General features: G+C 46.4%; 1 protein-coding gene across 7 annotated transcripts in view; it reads right to left on the bottom strand.

Annotated features, from left to right (window-relative positions):
* RPS6KA2 (ribosomal protein S6 kinase A2) overlaps positions 1-25854 on the bottom strand; it is a 457145-nt gene that overhangs the window by 115081 nt on the left and 316210 nt on the right. For 5 of the 7 annotated variants that reach the window (XM_017508303.2, XM_017508305.2, XM_037731262.1 and 2 more), the window contains 2 exons: positions 13464-13580; positions 5756-5837 (listed from right to left, as the gene is read on the bottom strand). In XM_017508303.2, the coding sequence (XP_017363792.1) occupies positions 5756-5837; positions 13464-13580 (199 nt within the window). Of the gene's footprint in view, positions 1-5755; positions 5838-13463; positions 13581-13762; positions 14123-16584; positions 16666-25854 lie in introns of those variants that run through there. The other 2 variants (XM_037731263.1, XM_037731261.1) reach the window with 2 other exon arrangements.

The raw sequence follows: 25854 nt of genomic DNA, 5'->3' as shown, positions 1-25854 counted from the left end.
ATGGTAACTGGGGGTGTTGCAGCTGAGCCATGACATAATTCCTTCTAACCAGGTGGCATCCAACTTTCTCCCCACACCCTACTCAGGAGACCTAAACGAAACCTCAACAAGAAAAGTCCTAATACAGCTCCAAAGCCACGCAGGATTCACGGAGGAAAGGGCTGAAGGTGAACACAGCGTACACTTCCTGAGCCTTTGCTTGGGCTGGCAGCACTCTGCACACTGTAACGTGGGAGCCTCACATCAGTGACGCTGTGGGGCAGGTATCTGTTAGTACATGCTGTCCCACTTTAAGCAGGGGGAAACTGAGGCCAGAAGAGGCACCCCAACATGATACAGCTCATGGGGTTAGAGTTGGACACAGCTCCAGAGTCTGGATTTTGTGCTCCTGACCCCCGTTATCAGGGATTCTCCATGTTGGCAGCACCCCAGAGAACCTTGGGGAGGCAGCTTTCTTGAATTCTCATGCTCAGACCAACTAACTTAGCATCTCCCAGAGGGGCCCCAGGCATGAGCATTTTGAGACAGTTCCCCAGGCAATTCCAGCTTGCAGCTGAGGACGAGAACTACTGCTCCCTACAAGACAGGCCATCCCCTCAGGTGAGTGGCCAGCCCTGCTTGATGAGTTCAGGCTTGCTTCGTTCTTGGTCTCACTTGGTCTCACGGTTGGGAATATGTGTCTTTGCAATATATTCTTTTACATCAGGTTCTTTCGCAATACAAAGTGGGGATATTACCCTTTGGAATTCATTTTATGTGGAATGCATTACATAGAACTGTTCCCTGTAGGAACTCCAGGTTGGTCATGAATATGGAAACTTGGTCAAGTTAAAGAAGTGGAGGGTATTTAAGGCATCCTTAGGTACCCAGGCAACAGGCAGCACTGCTGGGTCAGAGGTGGGGACAGCAAGGCTGCCAGCACACCCCTGCAGAGCGGCCCCTCAGCGGCTGAGCAGACGACCTCCCTCAGAAATGATCCGACACCTCTCTAGAGGAAGGAGGCGGGTGCCCAGCACTCCAAACGTGTTTGAAGATCAAATGGAGCTGTCAGAAGCCATTATCCTCCAGGTGGGCTGGAAGGATCCCACTTACAACCCTCACTTTCCTGCACAGGACAATCAGCCACGGTTTGGAGAAACGGCTGCAGTTCAAAATGACTCTACAAGTCTCCCACCCTCCTGCATTTTTCTTTTTCAACACATTTTACTATTCACGTGCCTGGCATCTTCCCTGGGCGGCTGCCTGGGCTTCTGAGCTTTGCTGTCAGCACATGGAGCACATCCCTGGGGCTGTTACCATGTGCTCCTTTTCCCTCCTGGACATTCTTCAGGATTATTAATGATCTCACAAACCAGGGATGTTATGAGGGTAGGGAATGGGTTAGGAGATACTTAAACAACTTGGGCTAATAAAATGCAGAGGTGTTAGGGCTGAGACAGACGTGGGTGTCCCTTCCAGTCAACTCTCTTCTTTCACAGACGAGAAAGAAACAAGAAACTAAAGTTTTGGGCCAGGAGGTGTCCTTACCAGGCTAAGTGCTAGTTAGGACCAGTTAGTGCTAGTTAGGACCAAGTCTCCTCTCCACATAACTCTGCTGGGTCACGCTTAGCTCCAGGGACCTAACCTACTTTGAGGTATGCAAAGTATTATTTGCAAAGCTTTTCTATTTTCTCTTCAGAAAATAAATTCCAATAAAACCTTTGGAAAAAACATCTACGTTTTAGTGATGGATCATTATGGAAAGCTAAAAGTGTATAAGACGTAAAACAGTGATACGTTTTAAACCTGACTTTTAAGGAGCACACGGAAACAAAAAACTTTTCTGATCTTCTATGTTTATGTGGCTCTTGTTTTTGAGATAGGGTCTTGCTCTGTCACCCAGGCTAGAGTGCAGTGGCACAATCACAGCTCACTGAAGCCTGAACCCTTGGGCTTAAGCAATCCTCCCACCTCAGCCTCCAAGCAGCTGGGACTACAGGTGTGTGCCACTATACCCAGTTAATTTTTTGATTTTTAAAATGTTTTGTAGAGTTGGGGTCTTAATGTGTTGCCTAGGTCTTGAACTCCTGGGCTCAAACAATCTTCCCACTTCCTCCCCGCAAAGTTCTGGGGTTACAGGTGTGACCAATGCACCCAGCCAGCCACATGGCTCCTTTTCACAGTATAAAAATGATTTTACTTACACAAGCATATTGCTCCAAAATGTTTTAAAAATAACTTTATGTTACAAAGAGTCAGATATATTTTATTTTTGTTGAAAACTTGCAGTAACAGAGTACGGGAAGAAGACAGCAGCCAGCCTAATCCTGTAACTCAGGTCTTCACTTTGGCCTTGCTCCTGGCACAGTGTCTATCTCGTGTGCACGCACAAACCCACACACCTCACTACTGCTCCAGTCCCTCTTCCATTTAACAATCCCGTGATCATTCTGTACACAGACTTTTATATCCAGCCTGTTCCATGTAACAGGGGATGAGGAGTCGTTCCTCAAGGACACCACGAATTGGATTATGAACAGCCGGCGACTCCTGCATCAAGGAGAGTGAAGTCATTGAGATGGAGAGTTCTGCTCTTGAGCTAAGAGGTCAAAGTCAGCCCTGAGGGAGTCCAGGCTTAGCGATGGCTTCAACAGAGAGTGGCTTCCCGCCCCTCCAGTCCACTGCATCCCTCCAGAGCAGGGTGAACAGGCACGGGTTCCAGCTTTCCTCCCTTTCCTTCAGGGGTGGGGGAGGGTGAGACCAACTTTGAAGGGAAAGAAGGAACCATTATGCTTGAAGGAGAGAAGGAGCTATTTCCGGTCACTCCTGGCGCCCTGGAGAGGTGAACATGGAACCAGCTGATGGACAGTAGGACAGTGTGTGGCCGAGGACAGGCTAGAGAGCTTCCTCCTTCTACCTGCCTTTGTCCTAAACCACAGGAGGACGCCTCATCTGTGTTTGAGAGCAAATCCCAATGCCTTGAGGATGCAAGGGCGGGTTTTAGGAAATGACCGTGTTCTCTAGCAGCTCTTCATCTGAACAATAACAGCTTTTTGGAGACATAATTCACATTCCATACGATTTGCCCATTTAAGTGCGCAATTCAATGGTTTTTAGGATACTCACAGAGTTGTGCGACCATCCCCACAGTGGGTTTTAAAGGATTTTAATCACCCCCAAAGCAGCTCCGGACCTGTCAGCACTCACTCGCCCCCCATCACTCCCCAGCCTAGGAAACCACCCATCTACCATCTACCGTCTGCCTCTAGGGCCCGCCTGTCCTGGACTTTCATATGAATGGAATCTTAACCCGCGGGCTTGGTGCCTGGAGCAAGTTCTTCTTGCTGTCATGGAGCATGTTCTTCCCAGGCTTCAGCCATGCTGGAGTGAGCGCCAGGACTCTCTTTCTATTGCCAACTATTCCGCCGTGGAGACAGACACTTCATTTTCCCATTTCCCAGATGGTGGACATTAGAGCTCTTTCCCTTTTGTGGCTACTGTGAATTGGCTGCTGCTGCTATGGACATTCCTGTGGTAGTTTCTGTGTAGACAGGTGTGTTCATTTCTCTTGGTTAACCGCCTATGAGTGGACCAGTCGGGTCACGTGGTAATCTGTGGCTGGCCTTTGGAGAAACTGCAAGAGCAGTTCACTGTGTCGGCATTCAGGTGATCCTAAGCTAGCCGATGTCTAGTTTAACTTCCCGTTTTGAAGAGATAATTGTAACTGGAGAAATTATTTTATTAAAAGTTAGGGTTACAAGGTCAAAACCTGCTCTGTTTTCTGTACATTTTCTCAACACAGAACCATTCTTGAATATGTTTTGAGGATCTTGAAATAGTTGATAATGTTCAAACAGCTTTAAAAATATTATTAGACCTAAAATAAAAACATGTTCACTCTAAAAAGTATGGTTTAAATTATGTTACTTTGATAACACTGAACTGAAAATTCATGTGCCTACAATAAGCTAGAATGCCCCACCGAAGACTTTTGCGTACATAAGAATTACTGGGACATCTTGTTTGAAAAGTCATATTCTAGGCCTTGTTTCTAAGAAATGATGATTCAGTAAGTCAGGAGTGGGGCCTGGATCTGTGTTTATCACAGCCCCTCCCCACCCCCAAACACACACAGATAATTCTAATCAAGTGTAGCCAGAGTGGTCCACGTCTGCATTTTCTTACCATTAGTTGTACTGACAAATGTCAACCAGATTTCTTTCCCCTATAGAAAATTTCACCCCCCGGTAAAGCCTTGAGTCCCATGAACTTTCTAACTCCCGCCTGGACTACCTTCTGTGGAGGAATGCTCTTCCTCCTTTGAATACCTAAGTGCTTTAAAGTCTGTACACATTCGGTCTATGCATTTTCTGTCCTTGTTGTAGGTGACAGGTCCTTCCCAATATATCTCTTACTTCCTCGGCCAGAAGGCAGGTGACTTGAAGGCAGAGAATGACATATCTGAACTGCTCACCTGCCTGCAGTTGCTGAGGACACTGTTGCAAGACCTAAACATTCAAGTGCTACCTTGACATCTCAGAGCCCCAGGGGAACCCAAGGCCTCGACATGAGCTCCCTGCTCTGCCAAGTGTGCCCCCGCCCAGAGAGGAAGGCTCCCTGTCCCGCTGGTTTCCCCAGAAGCTGGATTAGCTGCTCCATCCAGCACCCACCCTGAAAGGCTTCAGTTCCCTGCCAGCCCACAGAATCATTCCAACAAGCCAGACATACCTTCTGCAGGAACCAGGGGCCACTTCATCTCCTGTTCCTAGGAAGCCTCTCACGGTCTCGCCGCCTAAGTGCAGCCCCTGTGGTGCCCTGTGTGGCCTGGGGTGCCCTCCTCCCCAGGGGGCAAGCTTATGTAACTAACAAGCTGCTATCATGTCACCTGTCCAGGGCCAGGCACTGTGTGTTCAATCATCTTGTGCTATTTAGGGCAGGGGGAAGTTCCCTCTCTCACCAACGGAGTGGATAGGAGGTGATCAGAACAGATACAGCAGGTGCCCAGCTAATGACTGGCTCAATGACCGTGAGCTTGGAACAGAGATTTTGGATCACATCCTGACTAACGCTGCGCTGGGTGCCTATACCTCACATGCAGGATGGACGTGCAGAGGAACTGGGCGGAAATGTCAAGCATTTGTAAATATATTTAACATCCAGTTAGAAATGAACTCTTAAGCTACTCACAGCTAAAATTTGGGTGAAGACAGTTCAAATAAGATAAAGTAGCTTTTCTTGAAAATCGGATAGAGCCCACTTTGTGTGATTTGTAATAATGTTCAGCGCAGTCTCTTGGTAGGGATTTACAGAGGGATATTTAAAATAAATAAAAGGATCTCCCTTAAAACTTAGAATGACAGTTGAGCTGTATTTCTAACGCCCAGCCACTGGGTCAAAAAAGGGGAATAATACGACGTAAGCATGAGTCACGTTTTATTTAAAGCCCAGCAAGGACGCCAGCCTGCCGGAATCGAGGCTGCTTTGCTGTGCCACCGCCGGTCCACGGCCTGCTCCCATCCTGCTGCTGTTCTCCCAGTGCCACTCACGGCAGCACACATGTGGGAGTTACGCAATACAGCTCTTCTCTGACAATTGTGATATTCTAAATAGTCATGGACATGTTTATACTGTTTACTATCAATCAGAGAGTAACATGCCCGTTCAGAGACATCTTCAGAAACCATGAACATTAAATGGAATGAGTATTTCCTCAAATAATGAAGTAGAAATTCCAGTTACCTGTGTCAGAAGCGGCCGGCCCTCCTGAAGCCCTTACCTTTTAGGGTGGCTTTCTTAAGGACCTTCATGGCATAGAGCTGCCCGGCATCGGACCCCTTCACCTTCCTCACCAGGAACACCTGTGTGAGAGAAAACAGAATGTCAGAAACCGCAGGAACTCAAACTCGCCCTCCTTATTGGATCTGACAAGGGGATACACAAAGAACGTGCACTGTAGGAACGTTTACAATTTTCCCCAGCATCGAGGCTGCTGGGAAACGCTCTAAGTCACTCTGGCCTTGCGGTGAACATCACTACGTGTCTGTATGAAGACGTGCCCTTTGTGATATCCTTAACTTTCATTTTATATCAGGAGTAATACCACCCCCTTGTTTTGAAGACCAGCTGTTTAGAAAAACAAACAGAAGTTTTAAGGGAGAGCTTTTCGTTTAAGTATCCCTCTGTAGATCCTTACCGGGAGGCTGTGCTGACAGGTTTACCAATCACACAAAACGAGCTCTATCCCATTTTCAAGAAAAGCTTCTTGCTCTTATTTGAACTGTCTTCACCCAAATTTCAGCTGTGAGTAGCTTAAGAGTTCATTTCTAACTGGCTCTTAAATATAGATATTTGACAATACTTTCTGAAATACTTTCTGATGTGCATCACTGTGAAAAACAGCAAGAAAAGGTCATTAAGAGCTTGAGTTTAAATTTACATTCGTGATTTTTGAACAAACTTAGTAAACAAAACAAAACTGGAGTTCCTTTATAAAAAAAATTCTGCCGGGTGCAGTGGCTCAAGCCTGTAATCCCAGCACTTTGGGAGGCCAAGGCAGGCGGATCACGAGGTCAAGAGATCGAGACCATGCTGGCCAACATGGTGAAATCCCGTCTCTCTACTAAAAATACAAAAATTAGCTGGGTGTCGTGGCATGCACCTGTAGTCCCAACTACTTGGGAGGCTGAGGCAGGAGAATTGCTTGAATCCAGGAGGTGGAGGTTGCAGTGAGCCAAGATCGCGCCATTACACCCCAGCCTGGTGCCTGGCGACAGAGTAAGACTCTGTCTCAAAAAAAAAAAAAAAAAAAAAAAAAAAAAAAAAAAAAAAAAAAAAAAAAGAAAAAAGAAAAAAGAAAAAAAATTCCATGCAAATGAAGAAAACAGTACTTGATTTTCCTAAAAGTGTTTCCAATAGATGCAAATATCTGCCTGCATGATAGAAATGTCACAGGCACACTGGTGTGGCCCATACAGTATGGCTGGAGGGCCAAGGTGGGGTGGCTCCTTCCCAAAACGTCTCCTTCTCTAAGCCTCAAAAAGCCAGAAAGACCAGCCATTCTAGATGCTTCTGAGGTGGTCTAGTGCCATGGAGACTCCAGGAGGCCCAAGTGAGCAACCATGTGGAGCAGCAGCCTCACCCGCCACAGGCAGAGGGACATGGCCAGGACCTCCACACTCTCGACTTGCCTGCAGCCCCGGGGGCAATCTCTAGACACTTACTGAGCGCAGGGGCTCTCGGAGCAGGGGCTACTGGGACAGGCAAACTGGCACCTGCCTTTACCGGAAGAAGATCAACCAGTGTCTATTCTAGAGACACAAATAAAGAGGAACTGGGAAGACACGAGGTCCCAGCACAGGAAGGTGGATTCCCGGAGTTGCAGTATCAGTGTCACGTTCTCACCACGTGCCCTGAAGAGATTCCTGACCCAGTGCTGCCCTGCCATTTGTCCTGATCACTGTTACTATTGAATCACAGCCCCTCCCAGGCAGAGAATCTTCTAGACGATGCCCATGGGAAAACGCCCCAGCACCTCTACCCAGGGCGCAGGACGGTGCAGCATTGCCTGTGCAATTAAATGCTGCCTCTAGGACCCAACTAGGTCCCAGGACGTCACAAGCAATTAGAGGTTTCCTCTTCTCCCAGGCTGCAGACTATACCATCGCTGACAGTTAACATCTATCTTTGGGAGATGTATGGAGTGTCTGTGTGTGCGTGCATACATGTATGTACGTGTGTGTGTGTATATGTACGTGTACGTATGTGTGTGTGTCCCCAAAGCTGGATAAACAAGCTTGTGGCGCAGCCCTGGGGCGATGGCTGGGGTTTCACCCTCACGTCGACTGCGGCGGGAGACACAGGCACAGCCCTTCTCGGGGCGCAGGGTCCCATGGCTGTTACTAGCAGACCCACCCTAGCCCTGGAAGTTACTGCACATGGAAGGACTCTGCTCAGGGTGCTCCCTCGGTGCAGTGGGCGAGCTTCCTGACAGGCAGGTAGAGATGTGAAGGCAGTGTTCAGAGGACAAGATTTTTGCAGAGAGAAAAACATCAGTGCTTAACTCCTGAGATCTTCTGCTTTGAATCACAGGAAAGCCGCATGCCATGCACAGTTTTAGCTTCCGACTGATGCAACTCCTTTCATTTCTCCAGCCCGTCCTGTGCCTACTGTCCCCAGGCTGACTTTCTTAGCAGTGTGTGCAGATCAGGACCAGCCAGGACAGTGCAGGGAGGAGGCAGGTGCCGCCCAGGAGTCCAGGAACTGGGCAACGCTGCATGAGAGTCCCAGTGCCGAAGAGACCACACTGGTAGGGAGGAATCTGGGTCCCAAAACAAGGAGGGGGGATGGAATAAAGGACAGTTGTGTTTGTGGAAGGGATGCTGCATTTTCCCTGCATCCTGCAGGTAAGTGGGGCACTGACACCAGCGAGGGCAGGGGTGTGCCAGTTAGTCCCTCCTGGCCCAGGCAATGAAGAGCAGGTGCAAAACGTTCCAGCTGCCACTCCCTGCCATGGCAACTGAGGACATCTGGTGGGGAACAATCCAGGCAACCGATCACTGAGTCACCGCGTAGAGGATGGAAGCCCTGGGCAGTCGCTTCAGCTCATGGTGGACTCTGGTTGCCTGACAAATGAATCTACCCATTCCATTATGGTGCAGCTGTTAGCTCCCAAGATGAGGCATTCTTATAATCAGAAAACAAAGGGCCAGGTGCACTGGCTGACACCTGTAATCCCAGCACACTGGGAGGCTGAGGGAGGAGGATCTCTTGAGGCCAGGAATTTACAACCAGCCTGGGCAACATAGCAAAACCCTGTGTCTAGTAAAAATAAAAGTTAGATGAGTGTGGTGATGCGTGCCTATAGGCCCAGCTATTCGGGAAGCTAAACGGGGAGGATTGCATGAGCCCAGGAGTTCATAAACAACAACAAACTTCCTCTTGCAAAATGGGAGAACCCTGAAGAAAAAGGAAGCAAGGTACATGAAGGATTTGTGTTTGGACCATCCAGCCTTTGGAATATTCTGAATGGGCACGTACTTTCTAGACCTCTGCACTCAACCCATAACCCATAAGAAGTATGACTGTGTAAACTCAAAGAGGAGGAAACCCCATTCCACTCAAGTCTGAACTGAAGACCGGTCCTGCCTGGGCCAGCTGCCAGTTAAGATTTGGTTTAAATGATGTCAAATTTCGCATAAGTCTTGACACATGAATACTTTTCTCTCTTGTATGTCAGGCCTTCAAGATGAGATGAGTGATCATCATGGCTAAGGCTCATGCTTATCTGTTTAGAAAAGAGAATTCTATTTTTGTTTTTGAAAAGAACGGAGAAAAACTCCATCCTACCAATGTTTGCCACGCTCCCCCATGGTGCCAGGTACTGTGGATTCCTGCAGCAGGTGCTGCCCGAGTGGCGAGCAGAGTACCCAGCGCAGGGAATGGGACCTTGAGATGAACAACAAAATACAGCCAAGATGCAAAAATGATTTTGGTAATGAGCGGCCGGCTTGTTGGTCCGCAACAGGGATCTCTACTCCTGGGCACCGTGCAGCTCCCTCTCCCTCTCTGCTGTCACTGTTGTTGTTTAAGAGTCAATTTTAATGCAGTGGAATAAGTTCCAAAACAACACTGTCACCTTGAGCCAATGCAGGCTCTGGGTCTTTAATATTGAACCCAGTGGGCATCTTGTGTGCCCCTCATTTCATTTTTAGAACTGCCTCTCCAGGCTGGGTGTGGTGGCTCACATCTGTAATCCCAGCGCTTTGGGAGGAAGAAGCAGGTGGATTACCTGAGGTCAGGAGTTCGAGACCAGCCTAGCCAATATGGTGAAACCCTATCTCTACTAAAAACTATCTGGTTGTGGTGGCAGGCACCTGTAATCCCAGCTACTCGGGAGGCTGAGGCAAGAGAATCGCTTAAATCCAGGAGGCGGAGGTTCTAGTGAGCTGAGATCGCACCACTACACTTCAGCCTGGGCGAAAAAGAGTGAAACTCTTTCTCAAAGGAAAAAAAAAAAAAAAAAAGAACTGCCTCTCCAGCAGCTTAGCGTGTTGCATTGCAAAGACACTGTGGGAACTGCGACCTGGTGACAGGTGAGACGTCACTCTGAACTGCCTCACGATGTCATGGATCACCATGATCTGCAGATTCTCTCAGCAGAATTCTCAGCTTTTTTTGGAACTAGAAGGCTGCCGCCAGGCTGCAAAATCCTTCAAGCAGGAGCCAAATGCCTGTGTGCACTTCTGGGGGCTTTTGGGTAACAGCTGCCCCCAAAAGAAAGACATGTAAAAACCCGTTCTTATCATGCCACCATTGAAGTCATGAAAGCAAGGATTTAAAAAAAACAACAACTTTGGTTTGGATCCTTTTTAGAATGCAGGAATCATAACCTGCAGTTCATTCTCCAGAATATTTGAAAGAAAAGGAGGTTTTCAACCCTACCCCTGGCACTTATGCTAATAGGGGAGCTCCGGGAGCAGGTGAGGTGGGACCAGGGACAAAGCTGCTTTGCGGGCCCCAGGGTAGTTCCTGCACCTCCCTCCTCTACGCTCGCAGGGAGCACCGGGTTTGCATTCTTCATTTCAACGCTGAACAAGCTTCCTCATCTTTCATTGCTTTCCTGATTCAAGTTTTAAATTGCTTTTCTTTTTGAGGACAAGGCTGTTTTCTGTGCCTTTCTGTGATCCCAAGTACCACCTATGGCCCTGCTCTCTAGACAGCAATGAAAGCATCACAGCTTCCCTTCGCAGGACTGAGCTCAGAGCAAAGAGATGCCTCCCACTGGTGGCAAGTGCGGCTTCTGCCACAGGAACTAGCTTATTACCAGTGACCAGGCAAAGAGCAGTGGCTTCGGAGAGCCTAAGTAAGGAGCTCACACAGCCAAGGCAATGGGACAGTCACTCGGCGGCTCTGCGCACAGCCTGCAGTCAAAAGTTGGCACTGGTGCCAAACTCTAAGGGGAAGTAACTGCATGCTATCCATCTCTGCATCTCCATTATCGTCATTAAATAAGAGAGAAAGAATGGAGTGGCTCAGTGACAGGTGACCATGAGCCTCCTCCCAGGCAAGGCCTTCCCTGTGACACTGCGTCCAGATTCACCCCAGGTCTTTGCTCTTTGGAGCGGAGGCAGGAGGTGGGAACGTGAGGAACAGGCACCTTCTACGGATGAGAACATTCAGTGTTGCTCTTCTGTCCCTGGTAGGTGCAAAAGTGAAGACACTCTTGCATAAGTTTGTGTTATTTGCATGTAGAAAGGAGGAATACAGGAACGTGGGGCGTTAGAACAGGTAGCTTCTCCCCCTCTGTCATCGGTTTTGCTTTAATTAAAAAAGTTCACCACAAACAAACCTATGTGGACAAACACAGCTTGTATCTGTGACTCTCTAGTGACTGATGTTAGCTCCAACCTTCCCTGGGAACGTCTGAGCAATGCTTTTGCAAATAACCCTTCTTTCCAGAGTCCCGCTCACATCAATCCATGGAGCAGACCTGTCTTCCTTCCCACACCAGCCCCAGCCTGAGCTGCCACCCTGCCCCCAACCAGCTCTGGAGAGGCATTACTGGAGTTGGCCCATTCCGTAATCCCTGGAGGTCAGACACCCATGGGCGCTGCCACCGCCTCATCCTTCTCTTTTCCCTATTTACTACTGTTCTTGAAACGTTACTTTTTAATTCCTCACATAATAAAGACACGAGTAAAGATAAAATAAGAAGTAGTGAAAAGGCTGGAAAGGGAAAGGACAGGGTGTTAGGAACATTCCCATTCCAGCAGGGTTCTGCCAAACACCATGATTTTACTTGTTTTCCAAAACATGATTTTTTAAAGCAAAATTAAAATTCAAAATTTGAAATCTGCACGAGGGAGCTGGAAAAGCCTTTCTCCTATCGTCTTTAATACCCCCGTTCTCTGAGGAGGACACTGGTAAGATTCGCTCTGTAACAGCCTGTCAAGCAAAGCCCCCCAGACACGTCCTGGGCCGCCCCCGTGGGACGCACTCCAGTGCTCCTTCCTGCGGGATAAAGACGATTCGGCGGATGCTGCGCTTCCACAGGTCGACTCTGTTCTCAAGAAACACCGGCAACACCGTGAAAGGTGGGAAAAGGAAAGAACGCTTGTCTTTGTTCTCAAATCACGGAGAAAATTACTCCCCTCTCTCTTTTTCTCTACATTTCTAATTAATAGCAAGGCATTCTACTACCACATTTCACAGGCTCTGCCTTCTGTGATTTTGTATTTTTTGGTAATGGCTATTAACATTGTGAGAAATTGAAATCCTCATTCCCCCTATTTCATAAACACCATATGAACTCTATTAAATAGCCATTTTTGTAGGTCCAACATGCCGGTAATTTCCTATGGTTTAATCTAACGTATTTTGTGTACATATCATATAAACACATGTTCCTTATTACCACATACAAAAGAGAAAGAGAAAGGAAAAAGATATTCTACATTGCAAGCATGACAAAAGAGAAATTTTGCAAACGTTCCAGTTCATGCCGTCTGTAGGATTACCCAGAACACAAACGTCCTATTCATTCTACACTTAAATTAACAGGAGCCACATGCATTTTGGCACAAAGTCATGTGAAGAATGAAAAGATTTGGTAAATGTCTACACGCCACACAAAAATAGTTGCTTTAAAGAGCCAGGGCTGTTGTGCTCACATGCAAGGAACGACTGGCTTCATGGTTTATTTCAGGCCCTTATGTTCTAGAAATCAAGTTGTCAGAGCCTATATACTTCTAACAGCTAACCCAAGGAGGCAGAGAAATTAGCATTGTGCCGGAATCAGTCACATGTCATGGTAACTGAAAAGCGTTATTGACATCTTGTTGTACGTGGACGAGGCATTAAATGAAGAGCCAACTATTTCTCATTTCCTGAAAGAAATTAGCTTTTATTGCTGCAATTCGAAGGTGGAAAAAAAAAGGAAATGAACAATTCCACCCCACAAATACATCTCAGGCAACTGCTGGGTGGGACTCGAGCCTGGTTTACTCCACGGAACAACTGTATAAAGTAGGTTTTATCATTTCATTTAGCGGGTGGGGAAGCCGAGGCTTCGGAGGCGACCACGCAGGGTGAGGAGGGGAGCCTGCTGCAGACAGACCCCAGCCTTCCTGGCTCCTGCGCCCAATTCAGAGGGTTTCTTTTTCTTGTTCTCTTATTTTTTCTTTCTTTGGGGAAAACAGCTGTTAGAATGCACTTTCGAAGATACACTGCAGGGTCAGTAACTCTCCTCACCTTGGTGACAAACCAAGAGCCAAGGGAGGCGTGCACGTGACTGCCCCAACGGCACTGCTGCTGTCACTCTGCACAGCCCTGCCCTGTGCAAAGTGAGGCCACGGCTCTGACCTGTCCAGGTTCGACACTGCGGCCCTGCAGGTGAGGATCACTTGCCATTTTCATCCAGTGGGGCTCTGTCCAGGTGTCCTTTGTGTTCAGGAATGAGACTCAGAGCCAGCCAGGGTTGAACTTACCTTTCCATAGGATCCTTGTCCTAAAACCTTCAGCAGCTCAAACTGGGAAGGGTCTGCCTTCTCGAAGCCCTCCTTCACATGATGGCTGATGTCAATCTCCTTCACGACTCCTTCTTCCTGCAAGAGAGCAGCATGGGTAAGAAACACAGCGAGGAGTCTCTCGGAGCCGCTTCCTCCTTCCCTGACGTTACCACGAGCCGGGGCTGCTATGGATTTTAGCGCTGGAGTTTAAAAGTTAAGACATCGTTTAGTTTTATGGAATCGCCCTGGTGACGTGTGCCGTTATTGTGTGTACCCACCTGGGCCTTCACGGTTTGTTTTCTCCATTGACTTTTGTCATTTGGTCTTACTGGGACCTCAGAAAAATCTAAGGGCACTCTCAATAAAATCCATTCTGCTCTTTCAGTCTGGGCAGAAGTTCTGGAACGATGAATATAGCAGCTACGGAACAAAATGACCCCAAAGGGGCACTGACCGATTCCTGCACGGAGAAGTGGTCTGAGAGCTGCGGACGGCTTGTTCTCCTTCTCCTTCTGATTCATGCCATTCCTAGAATTTTGTCAAAGCTAACGCAAAGAACACTTCACTGCCGTCCTATAGATTATATTTCAGAAGAAGCAGTCAGATAAGATTTTCTACCAGCCCAGAAAGCAAGGTTTCCCTGTGGGAAAAAGAGTCTATAAGTGAACTCACTGACAGAAAACACTACAAATTTTCCCCACAGAGCTTCCTGTCCCCAAAGTCATATGACTTCCCCTGTAAAGGGGTAGACCATCTGCCCAAGCGCCAGGCCTGGAAATGGAAAACCTGGAAAGTAGGTGTTTTTCCCCGCATGAGACTTTAGAGCCCAGCTGTTCCTTGAATTATCTCCGTATTTCTCTGAGATTCCTCTTCCGTTATCTGTACATTCATACGCCCCTTTCTACAGTTTTCACAGGGGTGAGGGGCTGAAAAACTTCAGAAAGGGCTGGCTAAAACACTCATCCAAAAACAGCTACCGGGAATTGTATGCGTGGTGTGCTGTGGGAACCAGGGCCTTTCATTCACCGTTTCTTCTTCTCATTTAGAAACTGTGGCGATTTTCTCCTGAGACTCAGGTTATATAATTACTAGCTGGAAAGTGACAGAGGTGGGTTTCCCAACAGGGACTGACTTTAAAGCTAAATACATTGGGGTGGAGGCACTTAGCTTTAAAGTCAGTCCTTGATGGGAAACCCACCTCTGTCACTTTCATATGAAAGTATTCACTCTTAGATTAAAACAGCTAAGGCCCTTGTTTTAGTCTAAGAGTGAATAGTTTCACATGAAATCACAATTGCAATAATTTACGTTACAGTGTTTGAAAAATTCAGTTTCTCAAAACAGTTACTTATAAATCTTGTCATTTTACCTCCATGTCACAAACATAGGCACATTACACGTATGTAAGGTGTCCAAGCTGTGGAAACTCTCATGGATTAGAGGCCTATGCAGTTATTTTTGGCGTTTCCATTCTCACAGTTAAAGGAAACGCTTCCATCTCCATATCTTTAAGGGTTATTTGCTATTTTGGTAAAAACAGTGTTTTTGTTTGGGAAAACAATGAGTACAGCCAAAGTTGACTCTTTTTAATCCATCCTGAGGTGCATATGAGTGCAGCTGGAAGACACCGAATTACAATTTTGTTGCTCTGTAATTACTTCTTGAAAGAGGAAGTAACACGCTAGAGGCAGACCCCAGCCAATGGGCATTGTATTTAGATGCTAATTTGTGGGCAGACATCACATTTTAAGCCCTTCCTGGCTTCACAGCGCAGTCTTTCTGGAATTGCAGGACCACGCTAGTCACCAGGGACTGTGCAGCTTTCGTGGTGAAATCTCCTGGTTTACAGAGGGACAGAGAAAAACGAGGCCCCCAGGGCTCCACGTGTGTCACTGCCTGTGAGAACCACTGCCTTCCACGTGGCTGCTGGAGGTGACGTCCTGCACAGAAAACAAAGCCAGGAACCCAGGTCTGAAAAAATTCACCATAGAAACATATACGCTATCTTTTCCCATCATTGACTTACCAAAAGAAAAAAGAAATTGCTGACGATGTGTCATTTAAAGACCAACAAAATGCCCCTCTTCAGTTAATAAAACACTTTCCTCACAGCAGGTCCATTAACGTCCTCTGCCTATAGGACTAGCATGAGCATGAGTCATCCACACCCCAGCCTCCCTCCCAAAATAGCTCCCATCATGCAGCTGTGTTCATGCGACGCCCACGCTATGAAAAAGGGATCACCACCAAAGCACATCCTTCTGTGACTTCACAGTGGTAACGTGAGCATGGCAACAGCTACACTGCTGAACAGAAAGTAAAATCCAACACTGCCCAGAGGTGTGGGGCGGGGGAGGCCCGAGCTGGCCAGGGAGGCTTCCTGCTCCAGCCACCACGCTCTCCTGGGGCACGTTTCCCAGCCATTATGTACGATTCTTAAAGATTTCCAGTTCCTTCCTTTTCTTCAGCAGCAATTTGTGGAGGGTCTGAGGCCCACAGCTGTGGTGAATGAGCTCATGCAGCCTACGGGCCGGTCCCCTTCACTGCCTTTGTGGGACATGCCTTTGTAGGACTGGGCTCTGCAGTGAGAGTGACAGTGTCCAGGTCACCATGCCACCTGGCCATGCACGCCAGCACCTCGGGGTTCCCATGGGCGCTCCCCGGCTCCCAGGGCTTTAGGCCGGCTTCACACCTTCCTCAGCACATCCGAATTGCCATCCCATGCTGCCGCCTGCCTCCCTGTCCACACCGCAGCCTCCACTGCAGAAGTTCACCTTCCTGAGTCATTTCTTTGACGTTTCCAGTCAAAGCCTTCCGCACAGCTGTCTCATAACATTTCAAGTTCTGTGCAGATTCTTGCTGTCAAAGTGTTTAGGGCAAATGTACCCAAGGGGCATACATAAGTTCATCTCCTAGAATGACATGAAAAACTTCAGTTTTCTTCCCTGATAATACAGCAATAGGGTTAATTTTTCATTTAAAAGCAGTAAGGTTTTTAATAGCAAAGAATCTGAAGTATCAATGGAACAATAATCCCAAGAGTGTCACCTTTTAGACTTCAGAATTCTGCCTTCATAGTGGGATTTTAGCTTGAACTTGCCTGAGGGTGCTTAATTTTGTTCTTCACTTTCCCCAAAATGAACACAAAACAAACGAAAGAAGATCTGGTGTTCCCCAGAGTCAGCACGGACTCTGGGGTCTGTGTGAACAGGAAACAGCCAGATGAAGCCTGATTGCCGGATGCCGGGGCTGCTGCCCATGTCTCAGGACAGTCCTGCTTTCCAGATCCCTGCGCGGCAACCGCCCTAAGGGGCAGCTAGCATGAAAATGTTATTCACATTTCATTTTGAAATCTGTGCCTTTTCTCTTCTATGAGGCAGGTAATTTTATCTAGAACTCGATGTGGATTTGCATGCAATCCCTTAGGAAGATCAAGTCTGTTCCCGAATCTGCGGCATCCATGGGACGATCAGGTGGTTTCCAGCACAGCCCTGTAAACAGTATTTTTAAAGCTAACTTGAGAGCTCCGGGAGGAGCAGCTGGGACCACGATCAGGTGCCAGCTCCGTGAGCAACGATTCCAAACATTTTGTAACGTGAGAAAGAAAAACTAGAGGTATAAACTGTTTAAATGACATTTGAGTGTGATAAAACGTGACAAGGAATTGTTAAAATTCCTGCGGAACTGCACTCAAAATTCCAGTGGCTGCAGGAAGTCCTGGGCAGGTATTTCAGCAGCCGCTGGGAGCGGCTGGGAAGTGGGAGAGACAGGGAGGAAGACGAGGGAGGCCGGCCTCTGCGGCTCTGCACACCTCTCTCTGGGCCAAAGTCACGTTCTTAGGTCATTTCCTCTGTTCTGAATCATCTGCTCTTCATGTCATTAAAGGGATAATATTTATGAAAAGTGCAAATTAAAAGTTGCAGAATATTAGTGATAAAGACGTAGGAAATAAAAGATACGCAAGGGTTCACATTATTTCCAAAAAAGGAGAGAGGTCATTCTAGAAATCATCAATTCACATGAAGGACAGTAACTCCCAGAAAAATAACAGAATACGTTATTAAACAGGTTTATGAAGATGTAGAAAAGAACAAGGACAGCACCGTAACTCCGGCTCAGGGTCCCATCAAGCCAGCTCCGCTCCACTGCTGATGGTGTGAATAGATGAGCAGGTGGATGAGAGCCTGGCTTTGACGGCAGCACTGGCAGAGTCCTCCTGAATCCCAGGTGACTAAGAGGCTGGCATCATATAAAGGCTTCAGAGCACCACATCATAAGTCACTCTCTTAAGGCACAAAACCCAGACACACCTGCCGAGGAACAGTATTGTGTTCTGGATGAATGTTCTGTGTTGCTTCAGAATCACCCCAAGGAACCTGTTAAAATGCAGATCCCAAGCCCTAGGTAAGGCCTCCTTGGTCTGGAATCTCTGAACATGGCTTTACCTAGAATCTGCCTTTCATGATCTCACCAAAAGTGCCCTTCCCAGGTCATCCAAATCTCACCCACTGCTAAATCCAGCGGCCAAATTTCCATCATCCATAGCACTGGACATGGCTGTTCACCACCTCTTGCTGGAAACCCTCCCCTCCCCTGGATTCCAGTATATCCTGTTCCCCTGGGTTTGCTCCCACCTGCCCCTCCTTTTGTGTCTGCCGAAGTCGCCTCTCCCCTGGACACAGTCCCTGGCCTCCTGTCTCCTTAGTTAACCCCTCGGAACCTCATCCTGTCTCAGGGCTTTACGTACCATGTAAATAAACACTGAGAACTCTCAAATCTCAATCTCCAGCAGGGGCTGCTCCCTGAGGTCCAGTTCTAGAGGCCCATCACAGGCGACTGTCCTGGGTGTGTGCATGTGTGTGTGGCCATGTGTGTTCATGTGGAATGCACACACATGAGTGTATGTGAGGTAGACAGGTCTTGTTCTGGCTTTTTCTTATACGGGGACGGAGTTCCTTCAAGTCCCAGCTTTGTGCAGGCAGTGGGGCAAGAGGTCTGCCTGGGGCCAGCCCTGGGATTTGTCCCCAGCTCCCAGGCCCTACCAGCCTCAAGTTCACCAGCTTGTCACCTGGTCTCCAGGAGAAAGCTGGCTTTCACCATCTCCTTGTTCTGGGTCCCTGCTCAACACGGCGTTTGGCCTCTGCGTATTCCTCACTTACTTCCTGACTCACTCACACTTTTAAAATCCTTAAAGAGATACTTTATCCAGGACTTTTGTGTTTCACATGAGGGCTGGCCATGCCTAGTCTACCATGCTGTAGAAATGGAAGTTCAGGGATGCTTTTAAAGGGACAGAAGATTCACTAAATGGCTTTTTAGCCTCTTCCTGAAGGGAAAAACAAGTGCACACTTGCTGACGAGAGTAGAGGGGAGCCTGCGCAGGAACAGCTCCGGAGCGCGAGATCCATCTGCCGCCTGACTCCTGACAGCGCGTGCGGCCTGGGCCTTTTGTCACCAGGAGGGCTGGCTACACCAGTGAACACATGCCACCTATGACAAAAATCCTCCAGTAGGCCGTTTTTGTAATTACTAATATGAAATAAAAATAACTACACATTTGAACCACAGACTCTAAGACCCAGAAGGAACTTCCCTTGTATCAGGTTGGGCATCTTATTATTCAAGGACCAGAATTCAGATCATCGGAGGCCCAGGATCCCCGGTCCCAGCAACGCTGCTTCCACCAGGGCCTAGGGCATTTAGAGCGGTAGTGGCTTGCAAATTCCGGGAACTTCTCTGCTCTTTAAGCTGCCCTTTCTGTGTCTCTGCAAATGCGTCTGCTTTTCTGGTGTGAGCAAATGTGAAGTGAAAAGATGGGACCAGCTGCATTTGTCCAATCAACTCCTTAGGAAACCATTTCCACAGAAAGTTTCCCTTCCATTTCTAAAAAGCTAAATATAAGTGAGCCATTTACTGCAGCAGAACCCGTACCCCCGAGAATGAAAGTCAGGCTGGTGACATGGGCGCCTGTTGGAATCTAGGTGAAACAAGATGGCTTAATTAAAGAGTAATAAATCTGCCACAGAATCACAGGAGGAAGGGAAGCAGGAGAAGGAAAGAGAAAGGAAAATACCAGCTGCAATGTCAAGATCGCAGACAGAAGCTCTGAAATTTCAGGAGTGTGACCCTCTATGCTGGATAGAGCGGGGGCCTGCTGAGCGAGCCAAGGTTTCCTTTTCAGCCCTGGTCATTTTCAGAGCTTGAACCGCTTATCTTCAATACAATGCTCAAATGGATGCCACAGGACCCCAGGGGGAAAGTGACGTCCAAGAACAGGGTAAGCTCTGTGTCCTCGTCCATCCTAGGAAATCGCTGTTTGTTTTTCTGACCAAAGTGCTTTAGCATCCAAGAGTGGTCACTGCAGTCACCGCATACACAGTGACAGTCAACGAGTGGGCTGGCCGCTGGGGCTCCTTTCATCTTCAGGAGAAGTCTCCGTTAAGATACTCACTGAAGCTCCTTGGAACTGAGGCTGGGCTGAGTGTGAGGTGCTTAGAACACAGCAGCACTGAGTGCTCGGTATTACGGAAAGGAGGAGAAGCTGCAAAACCAGCCTCAGCACGCCTCTCCTTTCTTTTCTCTTTCTATCCAAACTCTTGCCTTTCTGCCTCCCCACCCCATCCCTGCTCATTTTAGTGACTGAGGTGAGAGGAATGCTCCCCCAGGACGTTTCCTCTCTGGTTTGAATGAAGCCCGCCACCCACCACTGGTTCTGCCTTCGGCTTCATTGTCTGTTGTTCTTTGGGATTCTTTTCCCTTCCCTCCTCAGCCCTTAGTCTGCTGGCATTTTTATAAATCACAGTCATTGTAAATTGGACTCTGAAAGCTGTGCTTATAAACGGTGACTGACAGATGGAGCGCCGCTTTTGCAGGGGCCTCCTTCCCACAGAAAAGATGCGCAGAGTGCAGAGCCAGGGCTCCTGCACACACGAGGGCTCCCAGTCCTCCTGACCCGACCACTCTTTGGGTGAGCTCATTCTAACCAACGCTCCGATCCTTCGCCTCCCTGGGAAACGTCAGTGCGAAGTCCTCACAGAAGCTCGGGGTGTTGGTGCTTCTGTCTGACATGGTGTTTAAGGTGTGGCTCCTTGACCCCTCCCACTCCGTCTTGAAAACCATCTCCAATGATTTAACTTATAGAGACTAATTGCTAGCATGGGGGCATGAGACAGTACTGCCCACTGATGTGAGTGTATTAAGATGCACGGACAATCTCCGAGCAGCCTCAACACTTGGGGCTGACAGGACATGAATGCAGGCGAGGTCAAGCCACAGCGTTTCCTCGTGGAACAGCTTTAGGTGGGACGATCTCTGGTCTGAGCAGTGGGATGAGTGCCTAACGGGGCTGACTACATCTGTATTATTTAGCACAATTTAAAATAATACCAGGTGAAAACCCACAGAGGGTGACACTGACACCAGGAGGCATGCCTGATGTGCACCAAATAGCACATTATTTACGCCAGAGTGTCATCCTGACTTGGGAAACTAACATATTTTTTCTTTGTCTCTGAATATATAGTATGAAACTGCACCAAGAGATGAGAGAACACTGGCAACATAGGATTTAAAATTACAAGTGGAAAAACCTATATTATAATAAATTATGTGATCAGTATAACCAAGAAAATGACAGTCACATCCCAGTGAGACTGACTGGGATAAACTTCCCACTTCTTTACCAGAAAAGAGAAAACAGAATCTCTACAAATACTATCTTCTCCCAGACTCAATTAACTACATGTTTCCAATGTGATCTCATTCTTTTTCAAAAGCAACATGTTGGTGAATGTATGGTAAACACCTCTATAAGAATAAGCTGCTGATGGCTGCGATATTTCCATTAGGCAGAATAAAAAATGCTGAGTCAACTGGGATGGAAAGAAAATGCACATCCCATGAGTGCCCAGTCATTGGGGACTCTGAGCCAGTGGGCTCTTCTCACTCAAAATTCGTTTCTTTTCCCTCCCTCCCACCCTCCTTCCCTTCCTCCCTTCTTTCCTTCCTTTCTTCCTCTTCCTCTTCCTCTTTCTCTTCTCTTCTCTCTCTTTCTCTCTTTCTTTCTTTTGACAGGGTATCACTTTGTCGCCCAGACTGGAGTGCAGTGGCACAATCTTGCCTCACTGCAGCCTCAACCTCCCGGGCTCAAGCGATCCTTCCACCTCAGCCCAGCGAGTAGACAAAATTTGTTTCTATTTCAAGTGCACTGGGCAAAAATGCGAGGCTGTATAGATCAGGCCGTTCAGACACCCAGTAGAGGGACGCTTGCTGGGGTACCGAGGCCACTAACGTGCATCCTCTCCAGCAGCTGAGATGGGAGTGCTCACGGGGCCAACTCATTCTGCAGCACTGCAACACCACCAACTTAGAGGAAGGCAGTTTGGGCTCTGCAAGGAAATGCTGCTTAAGTCATGGGGTTTTTTTTTTAAAAAATGGTCCACCAAATTCATGGCAATCAATATCACAACTGATGGGGTGACTGGGAAAGTCTCACCCCTAAAATGGTTCCGAAAGCTCAGTGGCCGAGTGCCCGCTCCCCGCAGCGGTGCTGGCGTCCGACCCGTCATGCACCGTGTTTGTGATCTGGATAACAGCAGGCACAGCAGAATCGTAAGGCTGCAGATCTGGGTGTATTATTCAAATTGATAACATCTTAGCAAATGGAATGATGTGCTAAAGGATCAGAAGAGGCCATTCTGGTGGGCAGAGTGATGGCGGCAGCCGCTTCTCCTGCAGCACATGTGCAGCACGAGGTCGTGTTTTTGGAAAAACAGTAATTGTGCCTTATATGGAATTGTATATTAATTGTAATAGAGAGCAGTCAGCCACAATGCAGGAAAGGATCGAAGTAACTGAGTCGGTGTTTTCAAAAAAGAAATATCACTGTGAGTGGAAATGCACCTGTCCTATGGGGCGGACTGACGGGTCCTGAACAAAAAGCCTTCTTCTATTCTGTATAAATTCCACTGTCAACCAACAGGCATAACCTGCATGCCTTCTGACCCAGGGACCTCACTCCTCAGAATTCATCAAAAACATTTACACATAGAAAGCTTTAACATTATTTAAAGCATGAAGAAATAAGAAATGATCAAAACAGTCAGCAAGCGGGGAAGAAGAATAAGAAAAATGACGATCTTTCCACCAAATGAAAGTTTACATAGTTACAGTAATCAAGACAGTGTGTTACTGCTGAATGGCAAAGACACAGATCAATATAATGGAACAGAGGACCTAGGAATAGAAGCATTCAAATATGCCCAGCTGCTTTTGGGAAATCAATTCAATAGAGAAAAGGCAGCCTTTTCCACAAATGATTTTGGAGTACTGGACATTCATAGGCAAAAAAAAAAAAAAAAAACAAAAAAAAAACATTTGACCTAAATTCCATCCCTTACACAATAATTAACTGAAAATGAATCACAGACTTAAATATAAAACATAAAGCTACAAAACTTTTAGCAGAAAATGTAAGAGAAAAGTGTCCAAACTTAGGGCTAGAGAAAAAATTTTTAGCCATGACACCCAAACCATAATTCCTCAAAGGAAAAACTGACAAATCCAACTTCATCAAAATTTAAACCTTTTGCTTTGCAAAGACTCTGTGAAGGAGATGAAAAGACAAGCTATATAGAGGGAGAGAATGTTTGTAAACCATATATCCAACAAAGGTTCTATATAATATATAAGAAATTCTCCAAAGTCGACAGGAAAACAAAACAATCTATTAGAAAATGGGTGAGAGAAGCAAACATTTCACCACTGCAGATACACAGATGACAATAAGCACTTGAGAACATGCTCAATATCATTAGTCATTAAAGAAGTAGAAAGCCATAATAAAATGTCACTACACACCCACCAGAATGGCTAAAACGAGAAGATAGTGACAAACATCAAACACCGAGGAGGATGCAGAGAAGCTGGATCGCATACGTTGCTGGTGTGAATACAAAATGTTCCAGCCACTGTAGAAAACAGTCTGGCCAGTGTCTTACAAAACGAAACATCCCAGCAAAGGTATTCCAGGGCATTTATCTCAGGAGAACTGAAAACTATGTTCACACAAAAACCTGTGCTCAAATGTTCATAGCAGCTTTATTTGTAACGCAAACACCCAAACAGCCCCAATGGTCTTCAATGAAAGAATGGTTTAAAAAGCTGCAGTACATCACATCGGAATACTATGCACCAATACAACGAATAAACTACTGTGAGTCACAAGGTGTACATATCTCCAGAAAATTATGCTAAGTGAAAAAAAGCCAGTCTCAAAGGATTATACAATGTATGATTCCATTTACATAATATTTTTGAAATGTAAAATAATAGAGGTGAACAGTTTAGTGGCTGCCAGCGTTGTGGGATGGTTGGTGTTGGGGTGTGTGTGTGTGTGTGTGTGTGTGTGTGTGTGTGTCCAGCATGAGGGTTCTTTGCAGTGCTGGGACAGCTCTCTATATCCTCATCGGGATGGTACTGCCACAAATTATACATGTGACATATTTGCAGAGAACTCACATACACACACACATAAGTACATGTAAAACTGGTAAAATATGAATAAGGTCTGCTGATTGTAGTAAATATCAAATTCCCAGTTTTCATACTGTCCTGTGGTTGCACAAGTGGGAGCCTGGGTAAAGGACACAGAACCTCTGCTATGTGTTTTGCAGCTTTCTGAGACTCTATAATCATTTAGAAATTTTAAAAATGGTAAAAAGTGATTTTATGTCTATTTGGCAACATTGAAAGAGCTTTGTTATAAGATTTAAAGGAAGCAGAAAAATAAATGTCAGTATATGATGATTACCATGACATTTTTACAAGGTAGGAAAAATACTTATGGAAAATACATGAAGATATTAGAAGTGATAGAATATATAAGTGATTAATTTTCTCCCCCTTGTTTTCTAAATTTCCTATACCGAAATAGAAAACTGGACATTTAAAACAATAAACTATGTGACATTCCCTTTGTTTACCCATTGCTATCCTATCCAGCTCCACTGAATTATAATAAAAAGTTCAGGCAAAATTAACTGTGAGTTTTGAAAAGCAAATAAGATCAAACAACTTGCTGCAGGGGAAAAAAATTGGAAGCCAATGGAAATAATTTGGATATCACTTGTGAATCAAAGAATAAACCTACTAATTGGTTAAAAAAAAGAATATTTTTAAAGTTATTAACGTTTTTTATACTCAACACACAAGATTCCTCTTGTGCATCAACATGGAATTTCCAATCAGGGTGCGGATGGAAAACATGAACTTCCCAGCACCACAGGCAGTCAGGGATTCAGTTAATAGATTTTTTCCTGGGAGGCGGGTATCTCTAGGGGTGGGTGGCAACAGTTTACTGGAAACTGACAAGCAAAATAACTTGTTTAAAAGTGAAATTAGGTACTACTCTCTGTAACACTAATTAGATAACTAAGTGTTATACGTTTATTTCTTTTACATTAAATAGTTTTCTAGATAGAAATATGAAGGGTTTAATTTTTTTTTTCAAAGGCATTAGGATTAACTCAAGCAAAATCAGCGACACTCCCTTTGATAATGTATGCGTGTGTTGGACTGATACTCAATCTTTGAAGCAAGGTTCAATGTGAGCGGTATTCCCCAGTACATAAATGAGATACTTGGGGCAATGGAAGGGAACTTCTTCTGCAATACTCTCTGGTCCTAACTACTTTTTCAGTTCCCAATTCTCCTGAGAGAGGGTTTCCAACGTGGCCAGTGGAGCTGATGTGTAGCAGGCGGCAGCCCCCGCTGTGTGCACTGTTTCCTACCCTGACGATCCTTACAAATGAAATCCATATGAACAACAATCGACACTTCAGAAGAAGTTTAAGTGATTTCAGAGGTCACGTGCACATAATCTCTTAGCAGTTTCCAAGACTATTGAACATATATTAAAATTTTGGACAAAAACCCCATTCAAAGGAGTTAACTAAATAAGCATCCTCTTTCTTTTCTCTTTAAAATAACTTAGTTATGTTACATTTTAAAAGATAGTTGCAGCACAAAGCTCTGAAACGGCCCCACCAGCCCGCCGACCTTGCTACCGCCCTCCACCCCGAGCCTGCAGAATGGTTAGAGCTGGAAGAACTCGGCACAAAGCGATACGGCGAATGGAATTACGTTGACTGCTGAAATGCACACATGCAGTAGTTTCTGCCAATGTGAGCTACAAATTGCAGATTTCCCAACAGTCATGGGCACAAATAGGGTATTTCAAGTGAGGTAACAAACTGAAGTGGTTTACACAGTGCAATGTGTCCTTTCAGACTGTCTTATGACACACCTTAATTCCATCAGCATTTTCACTATCATTTGCCAGCACCAAAGACTGACAGGCTGGAGAGCCACA

The sequence above is a fragment of the Cebus imitator genome, unplaced genomic scaffold (genome assembly GCF_001604975.1).
Source record: "Cebus imitator isolate Cc_AM_T3 unplaced genomic scaffold, Cebus_imitator-1.0 Scaffold389, whole genome shotgun sequence".
NCBI lineage: Eukaryota > Metazoa > Chordata > Mammalia > Primates > Cebidae > Cebus > Cebus imitator.
This window is presented reverse-complemented; position numbering and strand designations above follow the sequence as displayed.